The sequence below is a fragment of the Thunnus albacares genome, chromosome 9, assembly GCF_914725855.1.
Source record: "Thunnus albacares chromosome 9, fThuAlb1.1, whole genome shotgun sequence".
Lineage (NCBI taxonomy): Eukaryota > Metazoa > Chordata > Actinopteri > Scombriformes > Scombridae > Thunnus > Thunnus albacares.
In genome coordinates this window covers 17,071,464-17,088,493 of record NC_058114.1, presented here as the reverse complement: position 1 = coordinate 17,088,493, position 17,030 = coordinate 17,071,464, and the positions used below count along the sequence as shown (strand labels likewise).

At 40.6% G+C, this 17,030-nt stretch overlaps 1 protein-coding gene across 4 annotated transcripts in view; it reads left to right on the top strand.

Annotated features, from left to right (window-relative positions):
• The window catches only part of negr1 (neuronal growth regulator 1), a 164,528-nt gene that overhangs the window by 99,667 nt on the left and 47,831 nt on the right, over positions 1-17,030 (top strand). For all 4 annotated transcript variants that reach the window (XM_044361502.1, XM_044361503.1, XM_044361504.1 and 1 more), the window contains exons 4-5: positions 4,567-4,698; positions 15,138-15,258. In XM_044361502.1, the coding sequence (XP_044217437.1) occupies positions 4,567-4,698; positions 15,138-15,258 (253 nt within the window). The remainder of the gene's footprint in view (positions 1-4,566; positions 4,699-15,137; positions 15,259-17,030) is intronic.

Below are 17,030 nucleotides of genomic sequence, written 5' to 3'. Positions count from 1 at the left end.
TTCAAACATTTTCTTTCTTTTGCTTTTGTTTGTGTGGCCACCAAAGTCTTTGCCAAGCCTCTTGGATTCCATTTTTGCCACAACAACTGTGTGAAAGCTCATTATCGACACTGCCTTCAGATTTTTGACACAGTAATTAGCAGATACCACCCAAGCAGATACCACCCAGCCACCAAACCCCCACTCATCTAGGAGAACAAGTGCTCACTTTGACCATTGCTGAGGTCAGAGGATCACTACACAGAGTGAGCACATGGAAGGCTGCTGGCCTGGATGGCATACCTGGCTGAGGTCTTCAATACAGTATTTAACCTCTCACGGTCCCAGTCCATAGTCCCCACATGCTTCAAGACCACCTCTATCATCCCTGTCCAAGAAATCATCAACATGTCTGAATGACTACTGACCTGTAGCACTCACCCCCATTGCCATGAAGTGTTTCGAGAGACTGGTCCTGTCCCACATGAAAGACGCTATCTGACCAGCAGACTTCAGTCTGGAGGCCGTTGGTCTGTTAGGTAACCATACCTCCTCCACCCGGACCCTCAGCACAGGAGCCCTAAAGGCTGTGTTCTGAGCCCCCTCCTCTACTCCCTCTTTACCCACAACTGCCTGCCAATTCACAACTCTAACTTAATACAGGGAAGTCCACTCCTCTACATACATACATACATAAACACATATATATACATATATATCATCTCAACGGGGCAGAGGTGGAGAGTGTCTCCAGCTAAATTTCTTGGAGTTCACATCGACAAGGACATCTCCTGGACATTAAATACCCGCTCCCTTGTAAAGAAGGCCCAACAACGCCTGTATTTCCTGAGGAGGCTGAGGAGTGCCCGTCTATCACCCAAAATACTAAATACTTTACAACTTCTACCACTGCACCATTGAGAGCATCCTGACCAGCTGCATCTCAGTGTGGTACGGTAACTACACATCAGCAGACCAGAAAGCCCTGCGGCAGGTCGTCAAGGCGGCCAAGCATATCACCGGTACCCAGCTCCCAGCCATAAAAGACATCTATCATAAACACTGCCTGCCCAGAGGTCTCAGCATCAGCAAAGATCCCACCCATCCCAACCACTGCCTGTTCTCCCCCCTGCCCTCTGAGAGGCGCTACAGGAGCCTCTGAGCCTGTACTACCAGGCTCAGAAACAGCTTAACTCTACTCACTCACCCACTCACTGACACACACACATACCCCCAAGCTGAGCCCCCTTGAACCCCCCCTTACACACACATACACACTCCCCTCCATGTTCTCTCACCTACCACCTACCGTTTCTACACTTCAATGACTTTATCCTGCACTACTGCCATAAGTTTACAATGCCATTTGCACAGATCTACTACATATACAGTATACTACCTCATACATAATGCTAGTGTGTACATACAGCATGTTGATATTTTTCTTGAGTGTTTTCACTTTTTTATGCCATGTATGTCCCTATGTGACCCCCTGCACAATTTTTGGTGAAGCCGCAACCGCCCTCCTTTCATTGCATACGTGCCTGCACATTGTGTTATGACAATAAAATTGAATTGAATTGAATTGAACTGAATGAAAAGCCAGCAGCGTTGCACAATAAGGAAGTGGCATTATATAAGAATTCAGCTTACTCACAGGAAAGATTGGCAGCACAGAACGGCAGTATTTCCACTCCTAAAGCATGGATTGTCTTGATTCAGGCTCTTCTTTTATGAGATATTGCTGAGTCAGTGTTGGGTCTCTGTGGCTTTCTGAGCAGTATGTTGAGCTCAGTTTTGCTTGATTGTGCACTCTGACAGATCCTCATCCCTTCCAAAGCCGTCCACACATCTTCCATCCCAAATCACCATTACCGCCCTGAAAAGTTGTGTATAAATAGATTTCACACTGAGCAGCACTGGGTTGGAAATTAATTCTGGTCAGGGGAGAAACTGCCACAGTCTCCCTAATACATGCACAATGCTGCCTGCTGAGATCCCATAACCATTTATTACATAAGCACACCCAGTAAAATTGGTTTCATTGGTAGTATATTCATTGAAAATCTATCTAGACTAAGAAATAACACAGTTGTGTAAGTTAACAAATCAGTGATGAATGCAGATGCAGATTCAATTGGCCTGTTGGCATTGCCAGGACTTAATCTGTCACAACAAAATGCTTCTCAGGGCTGAATCATTTTATTTAGTAATGCACAACAATGAATCTAACCCTTTAGGCACAAGTACACAACCAGGATTCATTTCATACGTCGAGTCAACATTGTTCCAGCTAGTTATTTTAAGTGTAATTAACCTTGTGTGTCCAGTATAACTCAGACAAACAAAACTACTCAAATGTTGTAGAAATGCAGCAGGGGGCGGGTTCAGATGAGAAAAGAGCTGGTACACAAAAAAAAAAATGTCATGTCAGAGTCAGGTTAGCAGTAAAGTGTGCACATAACACACAGTATGGGCTACAGTTTGTCTGAAAATAAATGGTACAGCTCTTTTCGAGACCCAAGCAGAGTTTCAAAGTTTTGTTTACCAGCAACAGGTTAACCCTGATGTTAGCTACAACTTCAGCTTGAACTGGCGTTGTAATAGAGTCTCATCTGTACCTCCCGACCACAGTCTGGAGGCTGAAGTAGGCAGATATATACTTTCCATACTCTAAAACATCCCACTGATGGAATAATGAGATAATAGAACCCATAAAAGTGTCCCAAGTTTTAAAAAATAATATTACTCATTTTGATTGTCACAGTATATGTTAAACAGTACTAAAACTCAATAGTAATGCACATTACATAGCCACACTATGGTTCATGTCATGCACACAGCTACTGCGGCACAGACAACACACACACACACACACAACATGTTGTTGGTGTGGAAGCATGAGTGAAGAAGACACAAAGTTCGCAATTTGTAATACCTTTCAGTCCAGAATAAGCTGTGGAGGAACAACCTTGAAAACATTTGGAACAACTAACTTAATCTGACACTTAAAAAACCACCACCCTGGTTAACATGCCAAGTTATTTAAATAGTTAATGAACATACAGTTGAATTTCAGTATTCCATTAAAAAAAAGTTACAAAAATGTTTGTGTATGCTGTCAATTATAGATCTTAGAAAGAAAGGAAATACATAAAAAAGAAAGAAAATCTTTCAGGTGAGAATTTAAAAAAAAAAAAAAATCAATTGTTTCATTAATCATTACCGAGGGAAATGTAACAATTAATTATGATATTGATTTTAAATGCTACTGCCTATCACAGGTATGTGTACAAGGCAACCGGAGGAGGACCCAAATGCAGACACTGAGTGCAAATTTTATATATCCAGAGGGGCAAGGCAGGCAGGCTGGTCATGAACGGGCATCAGGTCAAAAACACAGGTAGCAGATAATCAGGCAGGGGGAATCGGGAATCAGGAACAGAGGAAACAGGATGGCTGGACCACATAGGCACACCACAACATTGACGATCTGGCAGGGAACGGATGGCAGAGGACCCGTATATAAGCCTCTTGGGCTGGTTAGGTAATGAGCAGCAGGTGAGGATAATTGGGGAGTGGCAACAGGTGGGTAGGTGGGTGTGGGTACCAGGCAAGAAAGTGCGGGTGCATCTGGTGGACAGGTAGAGAAGGAAACTTAATAAACAGGACAGCAGCAGGAATCGTGACAATTGCCCAGCCCTTTTAAATAATATAATTAGTATCATACCAATGTTCAAGACCACTGGCACTGTTTATCAAAATGAACTTCATTTGCTCTGATGCTAAAATGCTGATAGGTTGGTCTAGTTTGCTTTCCAGAAGGTTTTTTAATCCCTCAGTTATGCATTAGCACGTGCACAGCCTGTTATGAGCTTACCTACATCTATCATATATGAAATGATACTTCACTTAAATTCAACTTAATATTTAGTCCTGATGATTCTCACTGAATAATGTTGGAAACTATATTTTTCTATGCTTCCTGTCCATTATCATACTTTCAGTTCTTACTAGCAACACATTTGCACAATGTGAGCCTCATCAGCATCATCTATCACCAGTAACTATGTTAATGTTGTCTAATGTTTGATTGAGATGGACATTTCGTGTGAATTTGCCCTCCCTCCAGCTTTGTTAGTGCATTACACTCCTTCCAACACGCCAGTCATGGTGCTTTGTTGCTACTACCTTTGGCACCTTTAGCTAACTATAAAGCACTGATATGTGCATTGAGCCACTGAATTTGTCTGTCTTCCAGGAAGTAACTCGAACCGCACAGTTCGGAGTTGAGTAAATCATGAGAGGATGACTGGGAATACACCATTATTTCATTTCCTGCAACCATATCAATATGAATGGATCAATGCACTGCTAATCTGCTGCCATTTTAGGTTGAAAGGAAGGTAATCAGGATTTCAGTACAATACTTAATGGCATCACATCTTCTCCTGAGTCTTACTATAGGTAACAGAAAGCCTAGATATATTGTGTAAACTGAATGTGTGTGTGTGTGTGTTTATGTGTTGTATTTGTATTCTTTGTAGACACGGTGTAAATGCTTTGCCTCCATTTTTCTATCTCCAGCCAGGAAGTATGACAGTGGCGAATATCTTAACATCACCGGCATCACAAGGGACCAGGCTGGAGACTACGAATGCAGTGCTTTAAATGACATCGCCTCTCCTGACACCAAAACTGTAAAAGTCACAGTCAACTGTAAGTATATCTCTTTTTTCTTCTTTGCTTCCCTTTTTTTTACCTTTCCTGGCCTTAAAGCCACATGAAAGACACCGGGACAGTCTTCAATGATACCAGTGTCATGTCTCTGGCGGTGCACTTCAAGAAAGTACACCTTCTAGAAGTTAAAAAGTAGAAAGCTGGAGTTTGAAGTTTCTTAATATTTAATATGAGAATTCCCTTTTTGTCTGGACATGTAGGTGATTAATTCACACTAAGGAAAGGTCTGACTGTTCTAAGCACTATTCCATTATGCAGGTAATGAGTCTTTCAAAAGTGTGAGGCGACAGTAATGATGAGCCAGGGCATTAATGAATGATACTGGGCTTTAGCTGTCATGGTCACATGGAAATCTCCCGCTCGTAAGTATGAGCAGGAATGGTGCTTGACAATTATTACCATTCCCTCTCTGTTTAAAAAGGCCCCTTTACTTCGGTGTTATTCGTAGAGGTTTCTATATAGATGCCCTGTGCTAAATCTCACTTATGGCAAAGCTTATCAGGCAGTCCGCTAAAGAGACAGGGGCGAGGCAGAGTGAGAGAAAAAATGCTCCTCCTGGCCCAGTTACTGAGTCATATCCTGAAAGCTAATCATCCAAGTTTTCTGATACAAGTTTTAAGAAATATTGTTATTTTATTTAATATACAGTTTTGACAATGTAATCAATTCATTGAGATAATTTTGAATCCGATAATGCTTGTACTGTATTTCCATGTCTCTGTGATGAGACAGCTTTCATTCCGGCTTCATTATAAAACCAAGTCTTCTGGCCATTATTTCCATGTAATGCATGGCTCTAATGAGCTGGGTCTGACTTGGAATTTTAGAGGCCAGTTATTTATAGCTCAACTAAGACATGGGTTCAAGGATGAAAAGTTCTCTGGCAACTGGCAGTGTCTGTCTGTTACACAACAAAGGAGATATTCACAATGATTGATAAGGCATGTCATAGTCCAACGCCGAATTTTAAATCGAGACAGCAGGGGTATGTGGGTTTCGGTATCCAAACTGAGTGAATTGATGAGGATGACTTTTCTTTTGCTGTCAGACAAAGTCGCCACCGTCTGGGCACCGGAGCGATACTTTAGGGGTGGGAGTATGCTGTAGTTTGTCAAGTGTTAAGGCGGTATTCGCCCGACGTCCAGAGTTATCTTAAGCTGACAGATCTACAGAGCTGTTCCTTTCGTTGAGCAGTTACTCATTCCTTGTTATTGATCTGTACCACAGAGAAGAACTGACCATAATGTTCTTGGTGGACTCCTTTATTAACATGAAGATGAATTGATTATTTTTTTCTACTTGATTTGATATTACACGTTATCCTCTAGGTATAGCAGAGACTCAATTTGCTTCTTTACTACAGAAATGGAAAAAAAATGTATGTAATACAAGAGACTTATTTCTGCCTTGCGGACTGAAAAACTGAGGTTGTGTATTTCACCCAGTCTAACTGCAACACATCACAAGCCTTTCTTGAAAATGGGATGAGTTATAACATAAAAACAGACAATTTGTAAGACACTTTTAACAAAAGCAGCAGCAGGATAGTCTCCCTTCAGTGAATACACTGAAGAGAGACTTTTAAAGTTTATGCTCATTGAAAACCATTATCTCCACTTTTTCAGAAACAGTGAAAGAGCCTGTTGCAAGATCAATGACAATACATTTTTGAGATAATCCAATGGGGTTTTGGAAGAGTTTTATGAATCTAAAAGGATGGAGAAATTTATAATCCTTAAATTTATCTGAAAACATAAAGGTCATAAAGATGGAGACACTGTGCATGTTTTTTTGCCGGCAGCATCAATAGCTCCAGTAACTCCAGTGGACATAAAATCTGTCTTGCAATGTTTCTATGACACATACACCCCGTCTCTCTGACAAGTCTTTATTCAAAAACAGTCCGTAGTAATTAGTTGAGTCTAGGTGAGGGGACAGTTTGTGTCTGCACATGGTGTAAATCTCCAAGCTCCCTCCCGTCTATAGTCATAAATATTTTATAATTCTTGATGTCCTGTTTGAGCTATGGTCAACGTGTAGCTGGATAGAGTCAGACTTTTCTGGCCTCATAAGCACCTTACAGATGAACGGTCCTGTGGTTTATTGTGGCTGTTTAGCATTCGAAAGGCTGCGCAACTACAAGACCTGAATCAACAAAACATTTAGCTGACACTGTGTAGTTTAAATAGTAAGTGTCAAAGTATTTTCTAAATATGTTTTCTTAAATTTGTTTTATTTTATAAAAGTTGCCATGTCCCTCTTCTTCCTACATGATGTGTTGTGACACATGTGCTCATTTACAAAGATAAGGGGGCAGAATAAATGAATTAAAGACGTTCATTGGAGCGGCTGATATGGCCACAGCAGGCAGAGCCTGAGCCAGCTGGTGGCCACTCTTCACTGCCTCCTCTCCACCCTGGTGCAAATCTCCCTCTGTGAAGGAAAAAGAGAGACATTTGGACGATATCCCAATCTACTGTATCATCCATGCTCTACTGTCACACATCAGACTACATTCACAGAGCGGCCATGAGCGTGGGGTATTAATGAGGGCTTGGTATGCCAAACTCTGAATTAAGATAAAGATGTTAGCTGACATTGAAACTCAAACAAGAGGAGGTAATTACAGAGCAGGAAGCAAGAAATGTACTTTATTATAAACATTAAACTGTACAGGCACATGTTCGGTTAGGGGGAAAAAAAAAAAATCTTCTTCACTCGGCTGAAAAAATCAGCCACCGATCTCTGTAAACACTCTCCTGGGAGGTTTCGCAGGTGTCAGTCAACAAGCTTCAATGTGCCATTTAAAAGATTTTCATGAAATCTTCAGGCTTCATTAGATTTTGCTGTTAAATTATGTAATAGGCCATCACAGTGCACATGATCCTGTTAGAGTATCCTTCTTGTTAAAAGCAGTTAAATTAAATTAAGTCATGAACATCAATCAATCACGACTACACTGTTCCTCTTTTATCATTCTAATAAAACAACAAAACAACATAGGAGTGAGTGACACTGACATTTCATGGGTTAACAGTCTAATTAAATACATGTCCAGACAATTTCTCTGCGCTTTCAAAACAATTCCTCTTTTTTAAGCTAAGAGTATAGTTGACCTCTGGGCTAATTGCAGATTAAGGCCACTAATTAAAATAAGCAAAGCAAAGTAATGAAAACAAAATTAAGCTCTGGCATGTTTGGAGTTTTAATAACACCAGGCCTTAAGTAACACTAAGCCTGCCATTTGGCTTTCTATGATATGATGAGTTAGAGGCAGAGGGTTTGAGGCATTGTCACTGTGCAGCCACTTTCCAAGTGTTAAGTCCAGTACATGTGACCTCCGTTTAAATTTCTCTAAGGCTCAGAAGACAGCATTAATTAAATTACTGCCTGCCTGCACCTCTTGTCTTTATACTTCCGGTGATGAATGAACAGCAACTGAATACTTTTATCAGGTAAAACTGAACGATGGCAGTTATCCAGAAGGTTACGCTAGAATCAGATTGGCTGAAAAGCCCCACTTGGCTAAAGGATATTTCAGCAGTGATTTCACCTGATGAAATTTGATCTCTGACCTACTTTTCAAATTTACATATTCATCCTCACTGCAGGTGAGTGCCGTTATTGGCAATTGAAATTCTCACCGCACAGTGTGACTCAAAGGCATAAATATCACATCTCGGTGGCTGAGTCAGAGGGATGAATGAGAAGGAAACCACCATGGAAAACCTGAGATAAAAAGCCAGTGTTTGATTAATTAATGAAGCCACCTTGTTGTAGAATAAAGGCGTCCATTACTAACTACAGATAAAACAATAACACAAGCCTGTTTCTTTTCCAAGATAAGAAATCAAAGGTTTGACCTTCCTTTGTAGTTTAGAGAGCTCTCTCCCTCCAGAGAGAGCTGTCGATTCTCACTCCTTATTGAATGAGTGATACAACAGAGTTTGAATGCTATCGTGTCGCAAGATGCAATTTGACAGTTTGCACAAACTTTTGCCACATGTGGAAAGTACACAGACAACCAACTGTGTCGCTGTGCTACATTTTATTTTCTCGTCACTCTTTCAGATGCTTCAACCAAAGCCGTTTGAAACCACACCAGATGTTCTGATCGTCTATTCTCCGTCCATTTAATAATCACAAAGCTGCCACGAGTCAATCTGCAGGAAATAAATGTGTAAAGAAGACAGATAAGTTGATGGCGTGTTAGCACCACAGATGTTTGAATTATTGATGAGGAATAGGAAGACCACAGCTTTTTGGGGATATCTATCTCTTTTTTTTTATGGTGATGCAAAATGTTTTTACGGTTACGAACTGTAACAGCCTAATTTCTTGGAAAGTTAGAGCAAAACATTCAGACTTCTTGCAACTCAAAGCGCTACAATAGATTGGTCTTGGCACACATCTGGAACTTTTGCGGTTTTTGTTGGGTTTTTTTCATATTCTGTGCTAGGGGAGTCATATGAGCCCATCCCTTCCTATCTTGATGTAGAGTGCAGACATCTGTCCCTCTTCAGCATCACTTGTTTTCCCTCATAGCAAGGTTTCTCTGGCTTTGCAGAATGAAGCTGTGCCCTGTATGCTTCCAAGTTTGCCTGCCATTTGTACGCCTTCTTCCTCCTCCAGTACCCTGCAGCTGTGAATTCTGCTTACACATACACAACGGCCATGTTTATAAAAAGAAGAGCACCTCACATTCTTTCCTGCTTACAGTAATTGGCCAACAAAACTGTGATCATTTTTAATTAATTATGAGCATGCACATTAGACCTGCTGTGAACAATTACAGCCGTAGTATTGATAGATGTCTGAGCATAATTGGAATGCAGGGACATACAGTGAATACTTCACATTCTTTACATCACCTCATCTAATGTTTGCTCCAACCCTGGTTTTTCCTCTAAACCCCTAGTCATCCGGGCCTGTTTGGAATTCAAGCCCTGCCCTGATAGATACACCGACAACATGCTTCTCTGACTCCCCTGACAGAGTTGTCCAGTGGAATCGTGACCATCTCTTATAAATAAAAGGCTAAACATGTTTACTTGTGGTCAGGAGACACATCTTCATGACCACCAAATATTACAATGTCAAATAATGACAGAAAGGTAAACAGCAATTAGTGGAGCATGTTTGCACAGTACTAACAGTCTTAATTAACAATCATTATACTCTATACATTTGCAAAGCAGATAACATTTACATTAGATTAAATGCATGTCCTACATACTGTGTGTGTGCGTGTGTGTGTGTGTGTGTGTGTGTGTGTGTGTGTGTGTGTGTGTGTGTGTGTGTGTGTGTGTGTGTGTGTGTGTGTGTGTGTTTGTGTGTGTGTGCCTCAAGCTCTGCAGTGGATTGCACTGGTGGATCACAGGTAGAATAAATGTTCATTCCACAGTTCAATGAAATCTGTTATTACGAGTATTTTAACATCAGGTGCAAAGTCTCAGTTGAGCATTCGTCGACAGTTTGCAGTATCCATTGAAATACTGTGGCTTACAATTCAAAAGAGAAGACTTCCTAGAATTGGATTCTGATCCAATCCTAAGTAGAGTTAAAGCCAGTACCCTCGAGCTGTTTGGATGTAAATCCATCTCTCTACATCTCTCCAAAGCTCTCGTCTTGATTGCTATATGGATTCCTTGCTTCATACGGGGCATGAATAAATCAGCAGAATCTTGATCTTCTGCAGAATAAATGTTCTTGCTAGTACCACTTCAAAATAGATTGACACACAGTGACTTTCAGCTTGATCTGCAAGTTTTAGTGACTGATCAAAATTAGGGATGCACCGATCCAACTTTTTCAGTGGCGATACCGATACCTGGGCTTTGGGTATCAGCTGATACCGAGTACCGATCCAATACCAGTGTTTAATTCATGAGCTGTATGCCTCACTGTGTAGAAGAGACTGGGATCATTCTTTCATGAGTACAGGAAAAATCAGTGCTGCTCTCCTAACTTTGTAAAATAAAATGTAACAAATACATAGATATAAATTTACTGAATTGTTATTTATTAAAATAATGGTATCCAATACCAGATCAGCCCATTGTCACCAATACCCGATCCAGCAATTTGAGTTAGTTTCAGACCAATATCAGTATCGGCATCGGTGCATCTCTAATCAAAATGACTTTATAACACTGACAAAATGCTTTAAACATCACGTCCTCTCACCTAACGTCCCTACGCATTGATGAACGCAGATGTGTTGTGTGTTTACACAGTGTGACATGCCTGAGTTTCGTATGGCCATGCATTCGTAATATTCCCTTTTCATAGTGTAGTCTTCATCTGATAACCCCACCATCTCATACACGTATTTAGGGAGATAGGTGGGGATTTGAGCACCTTGAACCATTTAGTGTTAAACACCGACAATAGATTGAATCCTTACTGCTGTAGACCCACACAGTCCTTCACACTAAGCCGGTTATTTATATGCCTTGCATTGTATAAAAAGAAGGAACACAATGTTCCCTAGCTGTTCTGAATAGAAATCTTAATGAATTAATAAATCTTGGCAGCAGAACCATTCCTGACTGACAAAAAAAACAGGACAATGAAGCCCACAGATGGCAGTGGGGAACAGTGTCTCTGTGTGTAAGCTGATAAGTCATGCACTGATGAGTCCATTTCTTAATTGCAATGAAAACTCATTTTCAAATCTGGCTGAAGAGGTAGGGTTATTAATTGATCTTTTAATTAAAAAGCTTGCGTTCTCTGGGTTCTCTTGGCAAACAATAGTTTGTAGCTAAATAAATCATATTCAGTCTTGAAGCACACCAATTAATCATTAATAGTCACATGAGGATTGGTTAAGGCAAGCGACTCAGTGAAGCCCTTTACATTAAGGTGCAATGCTTTCTAAACACCCCCTGTCCATTAATATTACATAGACAGAAGGTCAAACATTTTACTCATCATTAACATGCTTCTATTTGTACACTTTGTAGAGATGTACAATTGGAGACATCGTCTTTGTTTTGATGACAAGCTCCACATAATGCAGATGTAATGGAATTTGGTTTGTGGTCGACCCACAACTGGCCATTTGTCACCCAGTCGTGCCTTACAGCACCCATTTTTCTACCGTGTCTGTGCTATTCCTGGACCCAACCCCTCAACCCCATCTGGTGGAGTCACCATGACTCCAGGCATGATTTACAGCACCACCGCAGCATTCTCTGGACACTAAATTACCTGGATTATTGGGCCTTCATGAGTTTTAGTGCACTACTTTGCATTACGCTCCAAATCCTGATGGTGTGTTGCACAATATATGATGATATAGGACATGCCAAGAAGTAGAAATTGGAATTATTGGATTAGACTGGATTTTATGGGTGTGATCTGTCTTAACAGATCTCAGTGCCAGTAGCTAAATTGGAAAGATTTGATATTATTGATATGCATATAAAATCAGAGCATTTTGGACCACCTACAAAACCATGGTAGCTTTTCTTTTTATTCCAAAATGTTGCAATATTTGCATGACTTGAGTGGTGAGAAAGACAAATAATTGGGCTCAAAATACTTTCAAAATCTCCTAATTTGCAGAATAGAAACCTTAGTCCGTTAAACTTTTTATGAAAGGTGCCCTTGGTACGATAGATGATTATAGATGATCTATATTCTTGGTCCGACACCAGATCATCTAAGGAGAAATCAGGGCTTATATTCAAATACAACCCTGAGATATATTTTTTTCTTCTTTTTTGGTTTTTATTTTTTTTGTTGTTGCCAGGATTTCAACCAGCCTTTTGACAGAGGATATTAATCTAAGTTAACCATAAATAGGAAATCCTCACACAGTGTTCTTTTTGGCAAATAGCACATTCAGTTGATAATAAATAAAAGCAAACACATTGAAATTCCCCCCCCCCCCCCCCCCCCCCCCCCCCCTCCTCCAAAAAGGAAATACAACAGCTACATGAAATGAGCAGTTCTAGACTGACAATTCATCTGTGGTTTTGTGTTGTTAACATAAAAGACAGTAGCTCTATGTGTGAGGTTTCAAGTATTGACACATCTGCCTGGGCCACCATGTCCACTGTCCTAGCAACTGTACAGCGCGACAGCCAGGTCACCCTGGCGCTTTCAGAGGCTTCAGATAATCAATGGCCCTGCACAATGACACCAATGGAGGATTACGAGGATTCACTAAGCCTCTGTCGGGCGGCATACTGCATTGATTTTGTCATACTTGTTATTGGCTTATATTTCTGCGCTGAAGAGCACTGTTAAAACGTTCCTGTCCGTGTTCCCTTCCTTTTCTTTAAGTATTGTAGAGCTCCTTTCTGGTGCACATTGTCAAATGCTAAACACTTCAATGTTACTCTTTCACAAGTTTTAGTACCCTTCTTATTGGTTGCTGCAGGTTGTTACTGCTTCTCAGAAAAGATGCTGGTCTTGCCTCTCATGTTTTTTGTGAGCTGTCTTTATGGCCGCCAAAGGAGGTTGAGATTGAGTTAGAAAAGTGTTTTATACTCGGAGTTTGAATTTTACACAGACAACAATGGTTAAAGCATCTACACACACACACACACACACACACACAGCAAGCACAGACAGCCAGTCAAGGTCTACTAATACCCCCCAGCATGGCATTCAACATTTCATACAGTGATAAATGAACAGGAAAAGCCTCAGCATAACCCGCTCAACCCGAATCGCTTGATTCACTATCTCAAGTCCTTCGGATTATTCAGCCCAGCTGTGGAAGAGGGAAAATAACAGTAATTGGCACACATATGCAAGGACAGAAAATCAACATACACTAGTCAATATGAATGTGCTCATTAGAATGCAGAGGAAGGTTGGTGGAAGGGCATCCATCATCACAGAGTGCACTGTCACCTCGGTGTGCCTCTCCTATATGATCATACGCCACATGTACAAATGCTCACATGTATCCTTTTCACCTTCCACAGATCTGTTGCATCCCACCTCATCTATCTATGTGGACTCTTACAGGTTGGCTGTGCTGACAGCGTTCATAATGCCTTCTATTTATTAAAATGAAGCAGGGACTTTGCATATACGTGCTTTAATGAAGCATGTTATTTCCATGTTTATACCAGTTTTATACCATTTAGTAACCAGAGGTTGGTGTTGTCCAGGAAAGCTGCAGCAGTCGATACGGAGGTCATCCATTAGGAACATCTCCAAATGCAATTGGAAGTAAAGGTTTGCAGGCGCTTGGCCGAGCAAGCCCTTCCACTGGATACAGGCTACAGCTCTGACTGACAGGTCGTTCTTAAAGGCTCATTGTCAGGAATATAAATAGTCCACATCTCACTTTTAGACACGGCCAGGCAATTTACTGCAAGCTGCAGGACTGACCCTAAGAGTGTGAGCTTCTTCCATGTATCATATGCTTTTAATCAGAATCTGTATGAATGTCACAAAGTAATTTTCCTTGCACAGTATGTCGATCTGATTGGATGCTCAGAACAGTTTTATTATTTGTCAGGACTCGGGGAGTCAAGCCAAGTTTACACAATAAACAATGTGAAATGAAATGAAAAAAACCTTGTACCTTATTATGATTGGTTCTCCAGTTTCCTTATGGTTCTGATTAATGGTGTAGGAGAAACAAGAAAACAGGAGAACCAGTTGAAACCACTATGCATCAAGGCCTGTGAGAAACAGTGCTACATACAGCAAGCACTGCTTGTCCTCAATCTCTTAAAGAGGGTAATTTTATTTTGTTTACCCTCTGCAGCTCATGAATACAGCATTACTCTGACAATGGCCAATAAGTAAAACTGTAACAAGTGAAACATTTTTATTCCCATTATGTGACTAAAGAAATGGAAAGAGTGCTGGGATTTTTTGTCGCACAGGTTTTGTCCAACTACATAGTGGATTTGAAAAAATTCCATTGTTATAATTCTGCATAACTTCAGTTCATTAATTTCATTTCTTTCAAGGCTGTGTTACTATAAGCAGGGAAAATATTTGAAGTACAAAAGGCCTGGCTTACTTTAGAAACCGTCCATATGTAAAGCTGCCTTCATGACACTGGCAAAGAGATTTACACCACATTTCAGCACATGAAAGGAGCCTCATTTTGCATTCACAGAACCTGCCTCTGCCACTGAGTCTTTGAACTTCCATTAAACCATTTATCACCATGCAGTGCAATTCATTTCATTTTCCTAACACTGGGGATGGATGCCCTCTCCCCTCCCCAACTCCGCCTCTGTAGACTCTGAGTGTTGAGTTTACACTGTGTAATGTGTGCACTGACCAGGATGCTAAAGTTCAACAACCCTCCTTCTTCAGCGCTTATTGTCTCAATTTCACTAAAACCTTTTTATTTAGACTTATGCTAATGATAACACACATTTTTCTTTAGACTGTCATGTGTTTCCTGCTAACTCTGTATCTCTTTTTTTCCCTAGTTGCCCCAGCTATCCATGAGATGAAAAGCCATGGAGTTGGTCTGGGACGCACAGCTCTGCTAAGGTGCGAGGCGGCTGCTGTGCCTTCTCCGACATTTGAGTGGTACAAGGGTGAAAAAAGGTGAGCCCAGTTTGATTGTATTTTAAATAGGGATGCACTAATCCGACTTTTTCAGTCCCAATACTGATACCTGGGCTTTGGGTATCAGCCGATACCGAGTATCAATCCGATACCAGTGTTTAATTAATAAGCTGTATGCCTCACTGTGTGAAAGAGACTGGGGTCATTCTTTTATGTGTAAGGCAACATCAGACTTGACTTTGCTTTCCTAACATTGTGAAACAAAATGCAACAAATAAATATGTTTATTTGTTTAAAATTATATAATATAATCCTGAATTCATGAGTGGGTGATTCAAGTAATTTGTTTGCAGGAGGAATGGGGTGAATTCAAGACAGCAAATATACAACTGATTTGGGTTGCTGACATTTAGCTGCAATGATTCAACAACATTGGTTTTGGACAGCAATCCAGATATATGACATTATCTAGATTGATATTGTATGCGTAGGCTAACATTTAACGTTACTGCGCGCAGTGCACACACACACATACACACACACACACACACATAACATTACTGTTTTGAAAAGAGGACAGCTATAAGGATACACTCACTGAACAGAGCATGTATGTGTGTGTGATTCGCTGCCAATCTGTTTAAAATAAACAAATAATGTAAACAATATGGGATATTCTGGACTGAGTCAACTGAACCTGCTGAGAGGTGGTGTTGACTGACTGAAGCAGATTCTCTGTCAGAAACACAGAAACCTGAACAAATTCAACCTTCTAAGGCAACTAACAGTAATGCCAAGATCTTATATTTTTTACCGGAAGGCTCAGCGGTGCCCAAAATGACTGCAGTGCGACCGAGAGAGGAAAGTAATCCCGGATGGGAAAGCGCCCGAAGTGAGCTTGAGGAGCAGAGCTAATGCTAACTGCCAGCCATTGCTAAATAATGAAACAGAAAGTCGACTTTTATTAGTTGTTTACTTTTACATAACCACCGGGGTTATAAAATTGACAGTTGGAGGATTTTGTTATGTTATATGTCGCATTGGATTTAATTAGCGGAGGTGTTTTGCTGTTACGTTTTAGGCAACATTCGACTGGTTTTCTCTTAGCAAGATTACCTACAATAGCCTTATTGAGGCTCCTTGGGACAGCTGCTATTTAATAAAGATAGCGTCCAAAACAACTTCACATAGTGTTGTAAGTTAGCATACACTTTGTACTTTCTATTAAGCCTTGTGCTTCACAGTGCTGAAACAACTAGCTACCCAGCTTCGGCAGGAGAAAAGTTAGATTATAGATCAGCCCCATGTCACTGATACCCAATCCAGCTATTTGAGTCAGTATCGTACCTGATATCAGTATCAGATGGGTGCATCCCTAATTTTAAGCAATTGTAAGTTTTTCCAACATTTGCATGTTTTAATTAGTTTTTTGTGGCTGCACTCCTTTTAATCACTGTCTTATCTTTATTTTGTACCTGTATTTCCTGAATTGTGAATGGAAAACCATAGCATTCCTTCTGCTGCTTTACAGACCTCTGAGACAGAGGTGAAAAAAAACACAAAAATCTAGTTTTCCTGTTTGTACATGAAGACAAAATCAATAACAAATGAATTGCGGCATCTAATATTAGAATTGTGTTAACTGTCAATAAATATTGGAATTTATGCGCATTCAAAGTCAATTTCACACTTCAGAGATGCAAGCTGATGCAGCAAAAATAGACCCGGTGTATAACCATAGCGGAGCAAGAACAGTGTGCCAACTCCAAGCAAGTTGCTCCACTCAGACATCCGGCATACCAGCTGAATGG